Raw genomic sequence first — 24,936 nt, forward strand, 5'->3', positions numbered from 1 at the left:
ACTGTCCTAGGTTAGAGTAAGGCTGTCGCCTTGAAATTAGTTTAACCCATTCACACTCTGTATGTGACTATCCCAAGTCATGAGTCTTTTTATCTGACTATGCGGTATGGGTTTTACTTATTGTAGAAAGCCATACGATGACGTAGAGTTATCAAATCAATTTCTACTTTATTTGGTCTAATGTGGAAAGTTGTCTCATAGACAATCATTCCACATCTGCTTATCTTTATATAATAAATAAGTCTGATTATTATTGTTCAATATGAAATGAGAAGCTTGGGTATGATTGCCAATGAGACAGCTATCCACCAAGGCTTAAATAAAGTGGATGTTACATTAGCAGATATAGGCAACCGTACGGTCTTCAACAATAAGAAAACCAAAATCAATACTTGTTTGATTCCTTTTTATTCATTTTCGGGATTTTTTTTATGAATAGATGAAAATTATACACTAAGTCTTACATTGTGCATTGTATTCAGTACCTTGATGTTACAGAGGTCACACTATTATTTTGTCGGAAAAGTACTTTGAGTAAATATCTATTCGATTTGACAGGCCATTTTTAACATTATCATTTATAAAAATGTATTCAACAACCTTTAGTATGTATCAATCATCTGCATGCTAAATCGACGTCAGATGTCGACTAGAAAGTTCTGTTGAAATTCATCATTGATTCGTATCGATATATATGCATGGTTGCTGTACATCCAGTTGCAAATATAGCATGTACATGTGTATTTTAACAGAGAACTGTTTTTTTTATTATGTAAATATGATTATACATCATTAGATAAAACCAAAAAATGACCCGTTGATGACGATTTTTAACATAATACATGTAGTTAATCTGGAAATATTCCACACGAAGACAACTATATAACGATTCAAACCTGTATTTATTCAGAGTCGACAAAAGCCGACCAGTTTTTTGCTCTGTGTACATGATGAAGAAGGGGAAAGCATAGATTTCAAAGCTTTTTGAGGTTGATTTTTTTACTCGCGTTCAAATCTAAGTATAACTTCACTTTCAGTATTTTTAAAAAGCGCGTGACGACACAATTTTACACAGAAAACAATTTCAGAAGGTTGAGGCACATGTAACTTTTATTTGTGAATGATTATAATGATACTGACGCGTGGTAGATAGTATGATTAGATGATAGACATGTCGAAAGAGAGAGAAACTGATAAAGAGCTTCAATGACTCAGAAATACTGTGGCGGACTATAGTGGAATGTTGTATGAGATGAGTCTGCAGTGCGACTGATAAAACATAAAATAGTTTGGAATACAAATTTGAAAAAAGGTAAACAGGTAAGCTATTTGTATGCATTTTAATCTTCATCCTAATTAAGCGATATAATTGATATTAAGACCTTCGTTCTATAAATACTGTATGCATGATGCGATGCAGCTTAAAATTTGTTTGTTTTATTATTATTTTTCTTCAATTCTATGTTTTCTTTATTTTTTCGCATGGGATCTGAAAACATTTTATAAATTGGTGTTAATTGATTAACATTATTTATTCATCATTTTATATATAACGTATACTTAAGTTTTAAGTAGGTTTCTATTTGTTTATTTGTTTGCTTTGATTTTAATTTTTTTTTCTTTGTCATGTTTGCCATGTTTGCTGCATTCCATCGTCATTTCTAATCACTCATACTTTACCTTTGAGTTCTTAAGTGCAGTCTTGCAAATAAAATGATTAAGATATACATAACATTTTACTGCACATTTCTGCTTGTAAAACAGTACACAGCAGGGTTCTTGAAAATTTCCGTATATCAAAATAAACATGATTGTCTGTCCATCAATTTTATTTAAACCATCTGTCTGCATACAGCTGACAGGAACCACGTGCTGAAGGGTTATCTATATTTCTAACACAAGTAATTATCAGAATTAGAGTTGGCTTTGATATAGATGTTGTGTAGATAATTATCCAGGTAAATTCTAAATAGTTCTTCTGTTATAATTACTTGTATGTAATTAAACTCTGCAATGGTATATATCAAACTGGATATAATACGTATCTTTCAATTTTTAATATACATGCAGCATCTCCTAGTTGTGGGGAGATGGGTCCGTTATACTTATTACTTTTTTTTTCATGACATTCCTTTTTTACTAATAGCAAATCGATTACTTATTTTCTAGAATTAAAACTAAGGAATTCGCATTAACGGAATAATCTATGCTTGGTCAAGTGAATGTGAGGGTCAACGGACTTAAAAGTCAAGACACCACGTATGACAAATATAAAGTCTTTTATTAGAGCAGTTTACCAATTGCTACGGGTATGACAGACATAGGAGGAGTGACCAATATACTATTTAATGAGTAACTACATATTGTCGACCATAGTGTGAAATATTCCCAATATAACATTTTTACCCGATAACTCGAATGTAATAAATATGATAGTTGACGGGTTTTAGTGTAAGGTTAGTTTTTTCTTTAATATATCAAATGATGTTTGAGGAAAGGTATATTATGTCACCCGGAAAACGACTTCTAATTGTCGAAACCACAATTCGTCCTCTTTTCGTCAATTGTGACATCAACAAAGAGACCCATCATCGAATTTGTAATCGACATGAGTTTCACTAATAGAGCAGGATCTGCTTAATAACCCCCCTTCAGGATCACATGGTATTCACAGGTTTGGTGGGTGTTTTGTTGCTTAGTTCTTATTTTGATGTATAATGTATTTTGTTAACTTGCACGTCTTTTCGTAGTCTTTCGGGTTTTTGGCATGCTGTGGTCAGTTTTTCTTGACTTATTAGTTTTGAGTGGCACAAGGTACCGTCCTACTTTTTTTTAAGCATGCAAATAAAAGACTGACGTTGTCAAAACCTACCTTTACCTTCATATCCTGCTTCATACAAGTTTCGGGTAAAATTAGTGAAAGCAACCTTCTCCCCTGCGAAAGAGTTAAACTGTCATAGCGGGCGAGACGACAATTCACCAAGGTTATGTATACGGGGGAAAACACGATATTTGAGAGCTAGAAAAAAATAACAACTGAAATGAAAATCTGTCAAAATACACACTCTTCGATGTGATCAAACTAGCGCAAATGATGACATGAAATAGGACCCAAAAGAAGCAAATAAGAAAATACATATCGGAATTCTGAATACGTCATGGATTTTACTTACTAGAGATAGAAATTTCTTAGTGTTTTTATAATTTATCTTCTATTCGTGTTATCTGCACACAATAGTGATGTGTGAATTCATCTGGTACACGGAAGGTGCGTTATATAATCGGTTGATGCCTATCACAATTTGCATAATGCGTATACATGATATGTCTCACATCCAAGAAGAAAACAAGGGGTAAGCAAAACCAGCACGCTTACCGTGAAATTTCCCCTCCATTTGTGGCTACGGGACGACCATTTCATGTTCTGAGAGTGGGTGGGTACAGAAGGATTTTAGAAATAAATACATTGATCTGATGCTTAAAACAGGATGAAAATGAATTGTCTTGCACAAAAGTTCACAGGGGAGTAATTGTGTACAAAAGTGAAAAATATTTTTCGTTTTGCAAAACTCAATAATTAATCTGTCAAGAAATCTTACTGTCTTAGTTTATGTACAATTTGAATTAACGAGAGGGGAAATGAACGAACAAAGATGTACACATAACCTGATGATTTTCACATAGATAACATGGATTAGTTATAAATTACAAATACATGTGAAAATTAAATGGCTAGAATGTGAAAAACTGAATTGTAACATAACGGCTCTTAGAAACAAAATTCTTGTAAAAAAAATAACACGAAAAAGTAGTTAAATAATGAACCGTTTATTGGTTCTATCAGCTGAATTTACACATTAAATAATTATAAAGCACGTCTGACTTTCATATCTATAAGAAGTGATACCTTATTTAATATAATGATTTATCCTATGCTTAGCATTACTATGTTAGTTTTTGCGTTTGTAACCAGCGCAATTTTTTAAAGATTATTCTGAGAATTTGTGTTAAAACTGCTCCGTTAAGTCGTATTGACTTTGCATGTTAAGAAACAATAGGCTTCATCTTCAACCTCATTGATATTGCAATGTTTACAAACACTATGATTCTATTTCAATTTTTTGATATTTATGTTTTAATAATATCTGAGAAAATTGTCAAAACTAGCATTTTAACTATTTTCAAAATTTTTAAATCTGTATACTAGTATACTCAAATATGACAATGCTACAATTCAAAGCGTAGGCTTTACATACAGGAAAATCTAAAAATATCAAATGTTATTTTAAATATCTATCCAATCCTTTACTGATGTACCCTATGCGGTTTGCCTTTTTCGGTATATAAAATCCAATGTTAATAATCTACCATATAAGTGTATGATCCTGCATGAAGCAGGCCAGTTGTGCAGCTTGAATCAACCCGTCGATCCCCCACTGTTTGTATCTTATGACAAATGTAAACTGTTAAGAATCTCTGTGTAAATCCATCAATATGTAATTGATAACGAAGGTCTATGTTCTCTCGGCATTCAACCTATATTGTGTTTACAGCAGATGATGAAAATAAGCCAAAACACTTCATTTGATTATGTAATCCTGTAACATAAAGAAAGAATTTAAAGATAATGGTATCCTTGTTGCAATTGATCACCTCTCAGTACCGTGTGTGCTAGTTACCTCAAAGAGTTATTCTTAGCGAAAGGTTTACATTCCGTGTGCGGCTGTATTTTAGTATAGAAATGTATACAGAACTCGAAATAGTCACACATCTTATAATCTGTTCAGTAATTACTTTCACTTAGTGAGGGTGTCATCTAAGATTTAGTGCAGATGATAATTTGGAACTCCGCAAACCAATTAATTTCTATAGATAAAAAGTAAAATAGTATCTAAAATTATCGAGACAATTTATTGCGTTTTTTTAGTGGATACATCTTTTCTGAGTTTTTACGATAAACAACTATTATGAATAAAATTAATTTTATTTCATGATCAAAGTGCCATATGCATGGTTTACCGACAACCAAGTAGTTAAAAAAAATAGACTTATAAATGGAGAACATTTTTAAATGGTTTAATGTGTTTGTGTCGATAACTGTAGAACATCTTTACTGATTTAGGATTTACTTTCTTGTTTATCAAAAAGTAATTGACATTTAGCCCTTATAACGCAAACACATTGTATGGTTGCTTGGTATACATAATTGCAAAAGGACATAAACTTACTGACACATTAATGCACAAAAGGGAATCTGTATGATGGATTCAAGTCTATGTATACAAATGAAAAAGTAGTTACTTTTCGATGTAATGTTATTCCAGTCTTCTTTGATAACTATTATATAGTTAACCTATGAGAACTATACCACAGTCAGAATACTATGTTATGCTCCTTTTCAGTATGAAAAATACAAATCTAAACAATTTTAGAAAAAGTCATACTTTACTACAATTTTTCATGATACGTTTCCATTATTTTTTTTGTCGTTGGGTTATTGTCTAATTGACTTGCATCTCTCAATCTCTTCTATTCTCATATTAGTACGTGCATTTTTGCGTTTATAATAATTTCAAACATATATGCTTTAAGTATAGTTAATGTGAAATTTCAAAGAACTTAAATCATTTAAACACATACAATGCACTTCTGCACTTTAAAGCTTTGGGATGGTTCACCGATGCTACACGAACAGTTTTAGATAAATAGATTCTAGATAAAACACAGACTTTATGGAATAAACACCTATCACATTGACAATTTTAGAAAGCATAAGACATATATTTATACTGACTATCCATATGCCGCATACATGTTCGGGATTTTGCACAACAATTACTCGTAGGCCACGACAATATGAACACACCAATGGCACTGCCAAACAGATTATCCATATCACAAATCAAGATTGCACATGCAAATGTCGAAAAGATAACTTTAACGTACCATTCATGAGGAACCCAAAACTTTCTAGCAATAACACTTAGACGAAGAAATGAACATCTAGTTAACATCCAGTGTTTATTAATTAACATTTACCAAATGTCATATATTTGCATTTTTTTACAGAATGGTGTTTGGTACATCTATTGCATACAAAGGACAAAGATATAAAAAGTTAAAGGCAGAATGTCTAAGAGCCAGTAAACTTTTTACAGACCCTGAATTCCCTCCACAATCTAGGTCATTGTATTTCAGTAGGCATGCTCCAGCAGACATTGTATGGAAAAGACCACAAGTAAGCATGCTCACTATATACAAAGGCAATATCTGGTGATGCGTATAAATTGCATTCCAAAAATTCACATAAAATAAAATTGAGAAAAGAAACGGAGAATTGTCAATATTGTGATTTCCTGTAGTTGCGAGCACATTTTGACAGTTGCTTTCCAAATACTCATATGCCTTTTTCCTGTTAAAGTAAGTTATGCTGCCGGTGTCTGAAGTGTTCATATTTCACCTCTATCAACGAACTCGATAGTACTCGATTAAAAGTTTATTATACGACAAAAAATATGTCTTATAATTCTTTAGAGACAAAATATCAACTCTTATATGGAGCATATATTTCACAGTTAAAACAAATGCTTAGAGCTGGCGTTATTAATCAAGATTTCATTTATTATTAGTCACTGCTTACGAAAATCTTCTGACTGACGTTTTTATAATTGTAAACATTTAGTAATCTTTTATGAAATTGATAGACGGCATCATGACTGTGTTGACTGTTATACACGTATTATATTTGTGATAATCATAACCCACCCTTCTTTCCTTGCTTTTAGCACTTCCCTGATTGCAATTTATTAACAGACGAGCAACAATATACGGTCACAAAATTGAAACGATGTATTCCTTTTCTTCTGCCTTTCTGTACATGTATATCTTCTTCTGGTCATGGTGTTTTCTTCCTGATGTCGACGTGTTGTTTTAATTGACATTGATACCTTTTTATACGACCGCAAAATTTGAAAAATTTTTCGTCATATATTGCTATCACGTTGGCGTCGTTGTCTGCGTCGTCGTCGTCGTCGTCGGCGTCGTCGTCGTCGTCGTCCGAATACTTTTAGTTTTCGCACTCTAACTTTAGTAAAAGTGAATAGAAATCTATGAAATTTTAAAACAAGGTTTATGACCACAAAAGGAAGGTTGGGATTGATTTTGGGAGTTTTAGTCCCAACATTTTAGGAATTAGGGGCCAAAAAGGGCCCAAATAAGCATTTTCTTGGTTTTCTCACTATAACTTTAGTTTAAGTAAATAGAAATCTATGAAATTTTGACATAAGGTTTATGACCACAAAAGAAAGGTTGGGATTGATTTTGGGAGTTTTGGTTCCAACAGTTTAGGAATTAGGGGCCAAAAAAGGGCCCAAATAAGCATTATTCTTGGTTTTCGCACAATAACTTTAGTTTAAGTAAATAGAAATCAATGAAATTTAAACACAATGTTTATGACCACAAAAGGAAGGTTGGTATTGATTTTGGGAGTTTAGGTCCCAACAGTTTAGGAATTAGGAGCCAAAAAGGGACCCAAATAAGCATTTTTTTTGGTTTTCGCACCATAACTTTAGTATAAGTAAATAGAAATCTATGAAATTTAAACACAAGGTTTATGACCATAAAAGGAAGGTTGGTATTGATTTTGGGAGTTTTGGTCCCAACAGTTTAGGAATAAAGGGCCCAAAGGGTCCAGATTTAAACTTTGTTTGATTTTATCAAAAATTGAATAATTGGGGTTCTTTGATATGCCGAATCTAACTGTGTATGTAGATTCTTAATTTTTGGTCCCGTTTTCAAATTGGTCTACATTAAGGTCCAAAGGGTCCAAAATTAAACTTAGTTTGATTTTAACAAAAATTGAATCCTTGGGTTCTTTGATATGCTGAATCTAAAAATGTACTTAGATTTTTTATTATTGGCCCAGTTTTCAAGTTGGTCCAAATCGGGGTCCAAAATTAAACTTTGTTTGATTTCATCAAAAATTGAATAATTGGGGTTCTTTGATATGCCAAATCTAACTGTGTATGTAGATTCCTAAATTTTTGGTCCCGTTTTCAAATTGGTTTACATTAACGTCCAAAGGGTCCAAAATTAAACTAAGTTTGATTTTAACAAAAATTAAATTCTTGGGCTTATTTGATATGCTTTATTTAAATATGTACTTTGATTTTTGATTATGGGCCCAGTTTTCAAGTTGGTCCAAATCAGGATTCCATATCAAGTATTGTGCAATAGCAAGAAATTTTCAATTGCACAGTATTGCGCAATAGCAAGAAATATCTAATTGCACAATATTGTGCAATAGCAATTAATTTTCAATTGGAGTTATCTTTCTTTGTATAGAATAGTAGTTGATAATATATGTTGGAAATTTACCAGACATGACTATGATGTCATTTTCTATTTTTATTTGCCAATAACTTTATGTAAATAACTTCATTGGAAATTTGCCAATATAAAATGTTGCTGATGAAGCTTTTTTTCCTTATCTTATCTAAAATGTTTTTAGATAATGTATGTTGGACATTTGCCAGACATGACTATGATGTCATTTTCTATTTTTATTTGCCAATAACTTTATGTAAATAACTTCATTGGAAATTTGCCAATATAAAATGTTGCTGATGAAGTTTTTTTTATTGTTTTATACAATAAACAATGTATATTCACTTTTACTACCAAACAATCTTTACCATTCAGTGATAACAAGCACTTTATTTTACATTTTAATATCTTATGATGTATTTAAAAGAGTAGTTATTGTTGCAAACTCCATTAGAAATTTGAATTGATATCAGTTTTGGAAAAAGGGAAACGGGGATGTGAAAAAAGGGGGGGGGGGGTTTAAATTTTTCTCATTTCAGATTTCATAAATAAAAAGAAAATTTCTTCAAACATTTTTTTGAGAGGATTAATATTCAACAGCATAGTGAATTGCTCAAAGGCAAAAAAAAACAACTTTTAAGTTCATTAGACCACATTCATTCTGTGTCAGAAACCTATGCTGTGTCAACTATTTAATTTTAGATTTAAAAAGTTTGAAGAAATCTTTAATTGATTTGTAAAATCTTGACATTTGTTTTGTGTAAAAAAAAACATATAATGTCAAAAATTTGATCACAATCCAAATTCAGAGCTGTATCACGCTTGAATGTTTTGTCCATACTTGCCCCAACTGTTCAGGGTTCGACCTCTGCGGTCGTATAAAGCTGCGCCCTGCGGAGCACCTGGTTACTTTTGTGTTAAAAGCGCTATTATTGTTGGAACAATGTAGGATCAAACCAATTGGACGCCTAATCAAAGTCAGGAGCCATTTAGTTCAGGGATAATCACTGGTTGAAGCTTAAGACTGTCGACGCCGTAGCTATTTTGTCAGTGGTGAGGTCGTTCGTCGTCGATTTAACTGTTTCAGTATTGTTTTTGTCGGTATAGTTATAGGCAATCAAGCAATATATCCTCATTTCTAGGTTTTCTAAAGAAATTCAAAAAGCATATCAGAATAAGATGTTAATACAAGGTTTGGAGAGATGACAATCTTAGATAAAACTTTATAAAATATGACATTTTCAATAAATTCGATTCATTTATTCTTTGTCTTACCGACTATCTATTGTTCTATTCCTTGGATATGTTTTTTTGTAAATTTTATTTTTCATATATTAGGTATCTTATCATCATATGTATTTCAATGTTCCATTGCTGCATGAAAAATTTCAAGTCCAATTTATGAGATCTCCAATTTATCTATTTTAACCTAAACACAGTTAACAGAACAAGGAATCATTGAAAATTTAACTAAAATGAAACATAAATTTTTATGAACGCTGTCTGTCACAATTATAACATAGTCTGATCTCATACGAGATACCAGTATCGCTACAGTTCTAGACATTCGCTGGCAAAGCGACAAAGAACAAAATACATTCATCATTTGACAGATAATTTTAAACGATTATGACTAAGTTTTCGATCATTGGTTGTGTAGTATATGATGTACATGTTACTGTACACATTATAATGTAGAGCGTTTCTAGGATCCACCTTTACAAATTGGAATTGCTATGTTTACTAGTAGAAATAAGAATATTTTGATTTGTACTAGAAAGTTTCTGAATAGTACTATATTGGTTATTATAAAGACATGATTGGAGTAAATGATTGTATACATTGTTTTGATTTACTTTTTGATGAAGTTGACTTATAATCAAAACTTGGACTTAATCGGAAACTAATGATAAACAAGAGTTCACAAAGATGAATGAACTGTTTCTTTAAAGAGGCCTTACTAAAATTTACGACTAAATATACGATTTTTCATTCCCTATTGTTAATTTTCCTTTTTTAGACTTATCATAGATACCAGGAATAAACGTGTGTATACAAGCCACGCATTCCGTCTACAATTATAGACTCGTCTGTGAAGCTCGAATAAAAAAAAGTTTCGGAAGTTAAAAAAGACAAATAATGTACTAAGTTGAAAAACATTGTGGACACAAAGTTTCAAAAGGTTTTTTCAGATTAGGTATATTCATAGGATTGAAAATTGTTGCATTTCAAAAAATAAAAAGTTTTGTATACAGTTAAATTAGTTTTTCTAATTTTCATTGTTTTGGTTTTGTTGTGTCTTTCTTGGACATAAGAAACAGTCAGTATAGCAGTGATTCCGCTAGATTCAATAAAAAGTAAAGTAAAAAACTCAAGGAAAATTCAATACGGAAAAAATCAAAAGCTCATACACATCAAACGAATGGAAAACAACTGGCATATACCTGACTTGGTATTGTCATTTCCTTATGCAGAACATGGTGGATAAAACCTGGTTTTATAGCTAGCTAAACCTCTCACTTGAATGGCAGTCGATTAAAATTCCATTATATATAAATAGATTTTATTTGATGATTTTTTATTTTCTCGTGATAATTGTGTATGTAATGATCTTATCAAAACAATTATGATATATTTGTTTATAGTTTTGTATTGTGATTTGCAAATACAATGGCTTTTAAAGAACCGCTTGCCTTTGAATTTAATAAATAAAGGCAATAGTAGTATATCGCTGTTGAATATTCATCACTCGATTTAACAGAAACAAATACTTGTCACAAACGAAAACCGATTGCAACACATCAATTCTTAGAGGTAATCAATAGAACAACTAAAACATGAAACTGCTACAAAAACAAACGCCAAAATACATAGAAACGGACTATTTGATAACAACTGCAATATTCCTTACACGGACTAGGACATTTTAAGAAACAAATGGTGGGTTGGACCTGTTTTATGGCTAGCCAAATCTTCAGCTTATATGGCAATGATATAAATACCGCTAAAATGACAACATTACGTTATAGTAATACAGTACAAATAAATGCAAAACCACTCATAACAAGGAAACAAACTATAGCAACGATACAACCCGTAGGAACATAACAACGCTTAAAAACACAAATACGAGCTTTGGGAACTATAACCAATATGGTTACTTTCATGATGTCATCATTTTGGAAAAATTGATTTGGCATTTGCTTTGATTTTTTTACATGCAGGATATATCACAAAGTCCTGAATTTTTCACTGAAGGAGCCAGTGCAGATGACTTTACACAAGGAAGTATTGGAAATTGTTGGTTTGTTGCAGCTTGTGCTTGTATTGCAGAAGACCACAAACTCCTAAAGAAGGTAACATATAAAGAAAAAAGAAACGAAACAGGACGAGAAATGTACTAATTGATTAATACTCCAGTCACATAAGGCCAAGATCGCACTACGATCTCTAAAAAAATGCAAATTATGACGATCGTAGTGCGATAATGTACCGGTCGTATTGAGGCCTTCATGATCGTGATGATCGTGGCCAACTTTGAATATGTTCAAAAGAATCGTGTTGCAGTCGTGGCGAAATCAGAAGCGTAGCGAGAGTGCAGTAAAGTCGTGGAAAGTTCGCAAATGTCGCTGTACCATCGTAGTGAGAGCGCGATTCTAGTCGAAGAAATTGCGCTACGATATCACAGTGACGTTACTACGACCTCAATACGACAATTACGTTCTTCGGCAACCCGATAACGCTTCTACTACGACTTTATCAATTTTATTCTATGCAGTTCAAGACCATAGTACAATTTTGTCACGCTCATGCCGTTCTCATTACACTCGTTTTACGACATGACTTCGTTCATATTACGACCATACCGAGTTCTGGCCATGTCCATTGTAATTGTCACATACAATGAATAAAAGCTCTCCAGGTTTTGTTTGTCTGCATAAAATTTGATTCTCATGTCTCTAATTTTCAACAGCGCAACTAGGATTGACACATTTGTATCATTCCCACTATTATTCAATAAAATATCGTCATTTGAACTTGATGGATCAGCAATACTTTATGATTCAGGTTAGAGTGGTTGATCCGACATCTCTACTCAATCAGAATTCATATCAGAGGCCCTTCTTACTCTACCTCTACCCCATGTCCACGAGTTCTGGAAGATGTTGGTGGCATGCCCGTTTTGTTTTCGAGAATTCCACGTATTAATGACAATTAGGCAGTATTTATATGAAACATGATGATTACGTTAAATGATAGCGTACGTAGAGCGTTATTTTAAAAAGGTTGTTTTGATGTACATGTTTAAAGATGCACGCCATTTTGAAATATTAAAATCTATCTCTGTTCAGCGAATATGCCGCTTTATTGGAATAACAATACATTATATGTTATGGCTATTCTTGTTAGGTTTCCTTTGGCCATATAGCTTCTACATTTCTACGTATTTATACATCCCTCGCTTTCAAATGTTTGGTTTTTTGTGTTTTTGATGAAGGTTATACCAGGAATTTCACCGGAAGCACCAACATCTATAAAGGTTTTTTTTATTAACTTTAAGGTTGTTCCTGATATACACCAGCAAGGATGGACAAAGGAACATCAGTATTGTGGGATATTTCATTTTAAGTTCTGGCAATGTGGTCAGTGGATAGATGTTGTAGTGGATGACTATTTACCTACAAGATATGGTCAGCTCATCTACCTTCATTCTAAAACAAGAAATGAATTCTGGTCAGCATTATTGGAAAAAGCTTATGCAAAGTAAGTCAATTGTATTATAGGGTTAGAAAAAACTTCCGTGAAATTATTTAAAAAAAAGAGATATTATTGCGAATGGGTAGAACAAATAATTGTTTTAAATAACATACTATTATTTTAATACAAATCAATTATAAAATTATGATTAATAAAGAAGTTCTAATTAAGTAATGGAGACATTTATTAGAGGTGAGAAATTGTTAAGTAACTTCTTACCCATTCCTCAATATGTTATTGAGCAAAAAAGAGAAAAAACCAGTTACATTGAAGTTACTATCTAAAATCTAAAACAATCAATAAATAATATGTTATTCGTTGTAAATCAAATGGGTAATTATTCTGTTGGTACTTTTTGTGATGATCAATGAAAAAAAGGTTCTCTGTGTGCTCAGTCATTATATCATATTTTCCCTACCTCCGTCAAATGTAAAATAACAAAAATACCGTCCCTTAGCAAATGACAAAATCCAAAGCTGAAACACGTCAAACGAAAGATATAGTTGAGCATTGTAATTTCTGTTTATTATGTTGACAAGTAAACTTCCATTTTAAAACAACTTTGTATTCTATTAATGAATTATGCTGTCTCAGAATTAACTTTTGAACCAAAAAATATGATAAAGGGAAATTTCACTTCCAAATTGTGACAAGCCTTCTGTATGAATAGTAAAGAGTGAAATAAAATTCACTTTGGGATTTGTCAAATATTTCGCCTCGAGCCTCCCTGAAAAGATGATTATTGTCGAAATACACATCAGGTGAAGAACAATGGTATAAAAGTACAATAAAAATATTATTGAATAAATCAGGTGCTATTTTGGGGGAATTTAGAGGTTAAACTACGTACCATGGCGTCGTCAGTTTAATTTCGACTTATGGGTCTGAATGTCCCTTTGGAAGCTTTCGTTTTTGTTTTAAAATGATTGTATTAAAAGATGTGACTGTGCACTTTAAGTAAAATAATTAAAACATTACATGCTGTTTGTGATAACATATGTATTTAAATTAACAGTAATATTTTTCTCATCTATTTGTAGACTTTTTGGAGACTATGAATCTCTAACAGCGGGTAAAGCGAAAGATGGAATGGTAGACATGACAGGGGGTGTTGGTGAATCTATAGAACTAGAGGATTATAGAACCGAGGAATTGAAAAAGAAACTATTCAAAATATTACGCTCCTCCTATGAAGACAGATCATTGATGAGTGCTTCAATAAGGGTATGTTTTATGTGGTCAATTCTACAGTTGGTATCATTTCTAAACTCTGTTTCAATCTGTCAAGAACTGTGAGGAGAACTGATCTGAAATAGTCTTCAGAATAGTTCTCCTGACAAAATAAGAACCATTTCTAACAGATTATGGACTACCTCAGAACATTTTTGAACTGTTCTAAACATTTATCAAGTATACCAGCGACTATGTGCAATTGCCATACAAGGGTGGGGTTTAGCTAGTTAGCTAGCTATAAAATCAGGTTTAACCCGCCATTCTATTTCGAAAAATGTCTGTACCGAGTCAAGAATATGGCAGTTGTTTTGCACTTATTCCCGATGATTTATGATATATATGACTTGATTTTGTTAATTTTATTGAATTCTCCTTTTTGAATTTGCCATGGAGTTCGGTTTTTTTTGTAATGTCCCGTTATATGTAATTCATTAGCAGGGGTATCATCCTTTCACAAAAACTGCTGCGACTGAGAGAAAGAACAGGTGAGTTCGAAGTTTAAAGGTTACCATCACGAAATTGTTGACCGATACGATATATCTATGCATCAAATCATTGGCGATATGTGTTCGCAATCTAAAATCTTGAGATACCAGAACAATTGTCTAATCTGTAATTTTACATATTGTGTCCTATTCCCGATTACGACATTTTGACTGTGTGTTTTTTCGTATGGTGGAGGATGCATGTAAGCATAGCAATGAGACGCTCACCCTGTCGGCGAACCCGGTCTCGCTCCTCTGGCAGTTAATACGATTTCCTCTGGGTTTTTTTCAACATTGATTTGTCTTCTTTATCGATTATGAGATTTTAACATTGATAAATGACTGTTGACCATATATACATCTCAAAATATTGCATGTGATGTCATGAACTGCAATTTCATACACTGTTTCACCTTTTAAATTGTTAATAGATGTGTCTTGTGTTTCACAGTAAAATTCACGAGAATAATTGTACCTGAATATTCATATTTAGGCATGTGGTAATGAAATGGAAGCTGAAATGTCTTGTGGATTAGTGAAAGGACATGCATACAGCGTAAACGCCGTGAAGAAAATACGACTTGGAAAGAGCCTAATATCTGTGTTTAACAGAGAAAAGATAAGGATGATCCGATGTCGTAACCCATGGGGTGGCACAGAATGGAAAGGTGCATGGAGTGACGGGTAGGACTACTATTGTATTACTGTTCAGTGTATATGAAAACATTTTAATCAGGGTCCTTTCGATCATAAATATTTTAATATATCAATGTAGTGTAATTTTATTTTTAGATTTTCTCTTACTTCTTTTTTTTATATTAATACAATTTTTGTTATGAATTTTTTGTGTAACCTTATTGCTTTTAAGTAAGTATAAGTTTAAACATATTCATGTATAGGGGATTGGGAAACAAGTTATTACAACTTATATTACTAATAATCCCTTTTCACTTTGCGGGTGTGATTGCTGCCTTGTAGCGGCATCAGCCTTCTCTTTTATTCGAAATCTACAAGGGTGTTTTTTACGTGCAAGAGATATGGCCAGGACCAAGAACCCTTGTATTATTAGTCCGGTGCACTATTCACTACACCACGGCTCTCTTGTATACGTTGTGTTATGGTTAGTGGAACTTTATTTCAATACATTTAATATTAATTTTTAAGTTTTTCTACAATCTAAATAATTTTACTTCTTCACAAAAAATGGATTTTACTTTACTTTTTTTCTTTTTTAATCATTTGAGACATACACGCCACATCAGAAAGATATAGTTTAATAATCTGATGGAACTTTTATTTTCTACTTACAAGTTTACACAAAAGGCAATTAGACCACAAAAGACGTTAACTACTTTATAAATTTGCCAACAGATCATTTCAAATAGTTTTTATTCAAATAATTAATTCGAATGAGTTATTCAAATTTGAGGGGATAGTTTCAGAACATCGCGTTTCACATGTTTCAAAACAAATGATTTGCAAACCCAATAGAAATTTCACTCAGTAGGTGAGTTGTTCACTTACAAAATAAAAGAGGTTAATATTCCAAAACATAGAATATCTCGTGTATATAATGTAAAGATGTGTAGTATGATTGTCAATGAAACAACTATTCACAAAATGACGTAAATGTTGACAACTACATGTTACCGTACGACTTTCAACAATACCGTATAGCCTGCTACGGGTTTGACTCTTTTTATCTGGCTCTAAATAAATTTTTGCAAACTTATAAATCTTATACTTGGGTCTTTCAACTTTAACTTAACTTGTTTTGTTTTTTTAATTCTTAATTTTGTATGCTGTTTTCGAAAGAGAAAAAATGGTACATTATTTTGTCGTATTTAAACAAATGTATTATGTTGACTGGTAGGAGATCTAAATTTATTCGCACACATTGCTATTTTTAGTTCACCAGAATGGAAAAAGGTTAGCGAGAGTGAAAAGAAAGCTTTAGGACTTACCTTTGATGACAATGGAGAATTCTGGTAAGTCTTAGAATACATTTATTTCAAACAAATGTATTAGTGTGTATTTGGTAAATATAAGAATTCATTTATTTAAACAAATGTTTTAGTGTGTATTTGGTAAATATAAGAATTCATTTGTTCAAACAAAAGTTTTAGTGTGTATTTGGTAAATATAAGAATTCATTTATTTAAACAAATGTTTTGGTGTGTATCGTAGCAATTAATTTGAGTCTTTTTTTAGTCGATAAGCTCTTAATACATTCTTGACTTTCAAATATTAGATTTAGTTTTTTTTTATGGAAATCAAGATAAGTGCTTGAACCAGGGACTTTCTATTCTAATTTGTATGCTTGATCCCAGTGTATTGCACAAATAATGTTTCTTCCTACAACATTTTTTTTTTAAATTACGTCACCAATTCTTTTTCCTTTTATCAAATAAATTATAAATTTTTTTTGTTTTTTAATCAAGTGGTTGATTCTTGACTTATTTTAATAAGAACCTATTATGTATTGTCAAGTGTAACGCCAATATAAGCTTAGAAATGCATTATTTTTTTTAAACCTATAAACCGAGAGTTTAAACCCAGCGAATGCGAGGTGTGAAAAAGTGATATACATAATTCGAACACATTCTAAGTAATCATGATATAATATATACAAAAGAATGGTGTAAAATGTTAGGGAAAGGTTGTTCGTGTTTCGAATCTGACGTATAAGCCAGTTTGGTTTTATGAAATAATTCTGGAAAAACAAACGTTTTATTATTTCAAAACAAGATAATGTTGAATTTTTGAAGGAACCATCCCCACAAATATGTCAATTTAGATCTCGAGGAACGTTCAAAAGGGTATTCACACAAAAATACCGAACTCCAAAGTATATTCAAATTGGAGAAGTCCATAAAATAAACATTATACTTTATCAACCAACTTTATGAAAATAGAGCAGACGTCTCACTTTCATTTGTTCTTGAATTTGTTAAAGCTAGCTCTCAAGATCTATTAAATAATCTGCAATAGAAAATGACAAAATAAAAATGCTTATTGATTCTGTTCGTTACGTTCGGGAAATACGACATTAGGAATATATCCGCCATCATCTGTAAAATGAATATTCACTAACGTTTAACCAACTCATGATGGCTACCATAAAATGATGATTTCAACTTTACCACTTGAAACTCTTGTTTTGATTACTTCCTTGGGAGCAGCAATATTCTATCAAAGAAATCATGATAGGAAAAACAAACCCTTAAATATCGTATCAACTAGGAGATATTTTCTCTGTATGCAAGCGCTACTGGAATGTTGCTACATAGAAATGGATAGTTCACATTTGGGAAGCTGATATCATTCCTTTTGTCGTAAAGATTTGTTTTCAACTATCTATCAATTTCTAGATGAAGTCAAGATATAAGGCAGACTTAACTGTATCTGTTGTATCCTTTTATCCAAGTTCGATGGAAATGATGCGTTCAACATAGTCACTAATTTTGAATTATTTAATTAGAGAACATCATCTATATAGCTTAATATATAGTTAACGGATACTGGTAAAAATTACGTCTCGTCTTTCTTTCTTTAAAATTCCTATTTGAAGTCAGCCTCATATGAACAGAGAAACAACTCGGCTAGAAAAGGGGTACCGTTGTTTTCAATGGGAATGACGATTGTTCGTTAAATACAAGTCCTCCAAATTTATCGTAACGTAATGTCAATCAAGAAATCAAGCATTTTGATAAAGTCAGTTTCAGAGAATTTCTTGTTGTTAACTAACCTTTGATCAATAGTTATATATTTTATTGCAGGATGTCATTTGAAGATTTCTGTCGATATTTCACAAGTATGGACATTTGCCATTTAATAAATACCTCTATATTTTCCTTGAAAAAGACATGGAGGGAGGGAAAGGCATTAAGCGAATGGCGAAAACTAGACAGGTGTGGGGGCTGTTCCAATAATAGCACATTCCTAAACAATCCACAGGTAAATCAACGAATGAAAATGAAGAGAAAAGCAAATGTATTGATTGCATGTCTAAATCAGAATGAAAAAAATGATTAAAAAAACTGTTTATATGCTTTTGTTTTATTGTTAGAGAACATATGGGACGCAAATAATGTAATATCTGTTCACCTGCAAAGAAAACGATATTAAATTCCTTTTAGATATAAAACGATTAGTGTTTGGCATATAAGAGAGGGACAAAAGATACCAGAGGGACAGTCAAACTCATAAATCGAAAATGAACTGGCTAAAAACAAAAACACACAAACACACAAACAATAGTACACATGACACAACAAAGAAAACTAAAGAATAAGCAACACGAACCCCACCAAAAACTAGGGGTGATCTAAGGCAGATAAAAAACACGCTTATCTAATTCATAGTTTAGTATCAGATTGTAGTCTGATTTGATATTTAAGATTAAACGTAAAAGTTCGTTTTTGTGTCAAAATTACTAACACACACACTCTTATTGCTTTTAATTAGTTCTGTTTGGATTTTGAAAAGCACAACACACAGTCTAGTTTATATTTTGTTTGCTTGATTTTGTCTTGCATGCAAATCACTGTATTTTTGATTTGTGAGCGTTATTTTCAGCAGTTTGTGTTTGACAATAACCACTGTTCGTCAAATCTTTGGGTGAGTTACAGCTTGATATGAGTTCCTGGGATAATTTAAGCAACTGTGATTTTCATTTTGTTTTCCCTTGAACAGATGGGTTAGTAACTTTCTGACGTTTCTATTCTCTTTTGCTGATAACTTTATTAAGCCTAGCGCTAACTGACTAGCATATTAAACAATAATGTCTTTGAGAAAATACCTTAGTGCTTGTATTGTAGTCAGAACTTTAAATTAAATGCATGACTAAGTCAGGAATCTGATGTACAGTAATTGTCGTTTGTTCATGTAGTTTATACATGTTTCTCGTTTCTCGTTTCTCTATATAGATTAGACCGTTGGTTTTCTCGTTTGAATGGTTTTACACTTGTAATTTTGTGGCCCTTTATACTTGTTGTTCCGTGTGAGCCAAGGCTCCGTGTTGAAGGCCGTACCTTGACCTTTAATGGTTTGCTTTTGTAGATTGTTATTTGGATTGAGAGTTGTCCCATTGGCACTCATACCTTCCTATATCTATGTATTCGACTGACTTTTTTTTCTTCTCCTTTTTAACGTATTAACGTCATTGCAACACGATTGATCCTTTTACTAACCAATATAATGTGCAAGGTCTTTATAATACACTTGACTCTGTATACTTTTATTACAGTATATATTTGATGTGAAGCAACCTAACGATGAAATAATGGTTTCTTTGGAGCAATGGGATAAACGAATAGACATGGATAAAGGAAAGGCCAATGATACCATCGGGTTCACTATAATGAAGGTATACTTTGCGAGCTTTATCTTGTTTCCCTGCTTTTTCCGTTATTCTTATATTACTGCTTCATTAATTCTTACTTTTCACTGTACTATTAAAGTCATAAAATTGATTGATTTAGTCTAATGCTTGATTTTGTTATTTTTTTTTTTACTTCCCTTTTTTTTGAAAGTTATCTTGGAGTGTCGTATTTTTATTATACATGTCTGTTTTAAACGAATTCTAGTTAAGCTTATAAACATTCATAAAATTTCCATAATTTCCATGATTTACTCCGGTTTAAACTGAAATTTAAAATTGAATTTTAAGGAATGGCTGTCTTTTCGTAATAACATCAAAAATATTGTGTACACTTTATTATAAACTGCTACACAGATTATTCAGTGTGCACCACATTTTTTATTTTATTTTCTTCATAGACAGAAAAAATATAACAGTCATTCCTTAGAAAAATATCGGTTCTCACTGTAGAAAGTGAAATATTTTCATGTAATAAGAATGTTAATTGTTTATGCATTGGAAAAATGGTTTATTTAATGATATTTTCAAACATAATATTTTACTACACATGGAAAAGTACTATCGTGTTTTCAGGAAGAAAAACTGAATGGTTGAGAAATTGATAAGTGAACATCTGAATAATAATTGATGTCCGGATTATAAAATCTAACGTTTGGTTTTGTTTTGATCGTGTTTTCCTCGTTTGTCCATTCTATTAAGAATGAAAAATAAGTATGCGTTTGTTGTTGTTCAAAGTGAACAATAAGTTGTTATCCTCATTCTAATCCCTTTTGAATTAAAATGCACAAACCACTACGTCAGTGGTATCGTTTCACTTTTGCGCTCTGTACATACTCTTTATAGATATATGTGTTTGCATGAAAATATGTACATATTCTTCCATTTTAACGTAACTGGAGGAAGAAGAATATGCATTGTTTTCGACACAAACAGTCATCTTTATTCCACATAATGAAATTCACTAACTATGAGATAGAGCAGTCCATCTTATACATTACTTTTTGAAACCTTATACCAAAGTACTACAACTAAACCAATAACTGTTTGACAATAATCCGTATTTAATGTTTACAACCTCTCTTTATCAGCTGTTTTCTTATTTCAAATGATATGGTTTAACAGTTTCCGTTTATAACACGTTTGGACACATTTAATAAGTTTTCCAGACAAAACCTCAAAACATTGGAACTTAAATTGGAACAGTTTTGTAAACATATTTATAATAATTTCTATTTATTTCAGACGGACATAAATAGAAAATTCCGGATGCACGACCGACTCACCAAGGAACATTCTGGTCCATTCTCAAATGGTAGAAGTGTATTTGCTAGGGTACCATTGACACAAGGAAGATACTGTGCTATTCCTTCAACTTTTGATCCTGGCAAATTAGGAAAATTTGTTTTTAGAATGTATAGTACATTAGACATGGATTTACGGTATGTAATTTTAAAGCACAGACTTTGTTTCCAGTATATATTACTGACTAATGGATAAATTGTGTTTAGATTAGTAAAATGAATAATGAACCACAAACCCAAAAGCGTGACAGTTTTGGTCTAGTTTTGTCCACCTTTGAGAACTAAATTATTGCTCTCTGTACATAAAATCATATTAGTTTTCTTAACTGTAGGCTTATTTGTAGCTAAAAAAAATCTACAATTTCAGAAGCTTTATGTATTTCTTGGTAAATAATGAAACACTCATATTATTTCTTTCACAAGTGTTAGATAATACACTGAAGATGATATTTAAGTATTGTCTAATACTTACAGTAGATTTAAAATATTCACTTTTACAGAGAACTTGTTTTCGATAAACCTAAGCATCCCGAATGCTGTGGCTTTCAAGGGTTTGCAAAACCTCATATTGGAGCTATGCAGATATCGATTGTACGAGGAACAAGCTTACCACCCCAGGATAAAGATGGAGGTATTTTGTGATATTAACATAATAATCAATATCAGTAAATATATTGATGTTAGTTTGCCTGAACTAGGTTTATTTAAGTCAAAACTACTGATAAATGAATTACTCTCTTTCTTACACATTGTTGTCAATATAATAGAAATCTATGGGACTGACATACAAATGGGAGGTCAGGCTAACAAGGTTTTATCCGCCATTTTCTACATAAGGAAATGCTTGCACCAAGTCAGAATTATGACAGTTGTTTTCCATTTGTAAGATATGTTTGAGCTTTTGATTTTGCCATTTTATAAAGGATTTTTGTAATTTTAATTTTTACCCGATTTATACTTTTTCCGACCGGTTGATTATTATATGGGGTTCTTTGATTTCTTTTGTTTTTTACATAATTCAAATATTCTCGCTTTCCTATTGCAATATCAAGCATGAGAAAAGCACCAAACCTGATAAGGTCAAAAGCAAACTAAAAGAACATCTCGTCTTGCAGATCAGTTAAAAGAATTGACTTCATATCGTCTGCTCTCGAATGGTAAAATTTCTATCTTAAAATGTTTACGCTATAAGTTACAGAGTGTGTTAGTGACCTTATACGATATAAATGGGGTCAGTAAATTCCATATGGGGTTAGAGCGAAGTTATGTAACGAATTTATTTTATCGACTATCTTAACATGTGGTATTTAGACTATTGGCCTATCAAAGTGACTTAAATACCGTTAGTATTAGGAACCTACTTTCATTGGTCTATACAAAAACAAATGCCAACAATAACTGTTTGTTAGCTTTTAATGTGTTTTATGAATTTATTTTCATATTTTATTTCGTTCATCACTCAGGTTCATTATCAATGTCATCGTCTGTTGAAACCTGTTGTTTCCCTCAAAACCGTGTTGTTTATATAAAGGGACATCACACCCCTACTAACCATGCGGTTGCTTTTACCATTCATATTCCTAGAATGTATAGGAGGTAAGATAAATATATATATACATTGCTAGAATATCTATTCCTGTTGAAACAATTATACTATACCATTTATTCTGCTCGCAACACGTACTATACTATTTCTTCCAGTGGAAATAATATTCCAGGATATTCATTCCATTTGGAACTAATATTATAAAACAACAATTCTATTCCATGACACATATGCATATACCAATATTTTTATCAGTCAGGATAATGTCATATTTTTGTGTAAATTTTATTTATAAATTCCTTAAATATTTGTGTTTATCTTATTTTCTTTTTTCCCAAAAATTAGCTGTTGATGGGTATTGCATAATTTATTGTGAGAAGAAACAATTAACAACAAAAGTTGTCAGAGATACAGTGAATCCGGAATGGAATGAAAGAGTCACATTTTACTTGAAGAAACCAGACGAAGACATAGTAATAGAGGTGTGATATATTCATATGCCAATGATTTTATGTTAAAAAAATTAAGTGCAAAAGTTCTTTTGTCATTCATCGACAATGTTGAAGTGATACCAAATTTATTTTTCACCATATTCAACTTAAATTCCCGACACTGTGCTGGTTTTATCCTGATTTGCTGTTTACGTTTTTGTTATATTACTCTTTATGTCTGTTATCTATCATCATCCTTTTTTGTCATGTTTATAGTGTTTATCGTATGCAGGAATGGTCGTGAAATAAATTATGTATGGTAGTTGACAATTGGTTTCATTTTAAAAAAAAATATGCCGGCATTCTATGTAACATTAACTTCGTTCATAATCTGTGACCTCAAGGTTATCTATTTATATTTTTTTAAGAATAAAATCTGTTTAGGTTAGGGAATTAATAAATCCAAGCTCCAGTGCTAGTTGTTCTTTTCCTCCTTATTTAGCCAAACCGAAATGAATCTTGTGTTATTGGTTTACTTAAGCATTTCTATTATTGACAACACAAAATAATAACATTAAGCATGATATATAAATGTAAAATAGGCCCTTATTCACATCTAATTGATTTTTCTGTTAGGTGTGGAACAGCAACATGATAAAAGACGAGTTTGTTGGACAGTATACAATACCTATGAGTGATCGAAGGTCGTATAAAGGTGGAAATGTTATCAGCCGTTTTGAACTATATGGTAAAGGAAAAGAATCCACGGAACTAAAGCAAGGATTCATATGGCTTAAACTTTTCTATACTGAAAAGATGGACGAAGTGTGAAGCGCACAATATATGATGTCTTGTTCATGCTACATGGCAAAGTATAATATCAGGCTTCATGTCGTAACATGTATATGTATTCACAGAGCGTTTTGTTGTCAGTCAGGGTGTTTGAGTGCATGGCTAGAATGTGGAATTGTTGATTTATGATTATTTTATCAAGGGTTTAAAATAGAGGAAAATGCAGATGACATATTGAAAGATTTCTCCCATTCATTTATTTTGTTGTCTTTAATTTATTCACGAGTCTTTTTCTTGTATGTGATTGAGCTCTTAGTTTTTAGTTTGTACATTTTAAAAGGTTATTTGTAAACAAAGCAAAAGCTTGTAGATTTTGTACCTTAAATAAGCCTATTATGTATTTATATCTATATTAGTTGTATTTATAACTCTATGATACTTTCAATGTTTGTCTTTGGATTGATTTTTACATACGGAAATATAACATGAATACATTTAATGAGTTTTAAAGTATGAAAGTTACTTTTTAAAGTAAAGAATACGTTGGAATTGGAAGAAAAAGTTGAAAAGGTAATGTGTGAGATAGTTTGACAATTATGATAATGTAACAGCAAATAAATGTCAATTTTAATACCATTGCAAATCTGAAAGACTAAGGACAATAAAGATATGCTCAATGTTA

General features: G+C 31.8%; 1 protein-coding gene across 3 annotated transcripts; it reads left to right on the forward strand.

The window, feature by feature from the left end:
• The first annotated feature begins 1,014 nt into the window (after window positions 1-1,014).
• Window positions 1,015-24,936, forward strand: LOC143067471 (calpain-5-like). Of its 3 annotated transcripts, none has more exons than XM_076240766.1 (13): window positions 1,015-1,320; window positions 6,070-6,238; window positions 11,550-11,681; window positions 12,887-13,089; window positions 14,124-14,307; window positions 15,295-15,485; window positions 16,712-16,789; window positions 18,581-18,758; window positions 20,050-20,169; window positions 21,427-21,623; window positions 21,986-22,116; window positions 23,377-23,513; window positions 24,099-24,936. In XM_076240766.1, the coding sequence occupies exons 2-13, from the start codon at window positions 6,071-6,073 to the stop codon at window positions 24,291-24,293; spliced, it is 1,914 nt and encodes a 637-aa protein (XP_076096881.1). In that variant the 5' UTR covers window positions 1,015-1,320; window position 6,070; the 3' UTR covers window positions 24,294-24,936. The 3 variants fall into 3 exon arrangements, with proteins under 3 accessions (XP_076096881.1, XP_076096882.1, XP_076096883.1); XM_076240767.1 differs by having other exon boundaries at window positions 1,015-1,312; XM_076240768.1 differs by lacking the exon at window positions 1,015-1,320 and adding an exon at window positions 1,938-1,958.

The sequence above is a fragment of the Mytilus galloprovincialis genome, chromosome 3, assembly GCF_965363235.1.
Source record: "Mytilus galloprovincialis chromosome 3, xbMytGall1.hap1.1, whole genome shotgun sequence".
Taxonomy (NCBI): Eukaryota; Metazoa; Mollusca; class Bivalvia; order Mytilida; family Mytilidae; genus Mytilus; species Mytilus galloprovincialis.

What these genes read in the sequence shown, in the direction of transcription:
- LOC143067471 (XM_076240766.1), top strand. Translation starts at nt 6,071, where the DNA reads ATGGTGTTTGGTACATCTATTGCATACAAAGGACAAAGATATAAAAAG. An exon ending in GATGACAATGGAGAATTCTG is followed by an intron (nt 16,790 to 18,580) that starts GTAAGTCTTAGA and finishes ATTTTATTGCAG; the next exon opens with GATGTCATTTGAAGATTTCT. An exon ending in ACGAAGACATAGTAATAGAG is followed by an intron (nt 23,514 to 24,098) that starts GTGTGATATATT and finishes TTTTTCTGTTAG; the next exon opens with GTGTGGAACAGCAACATGAT.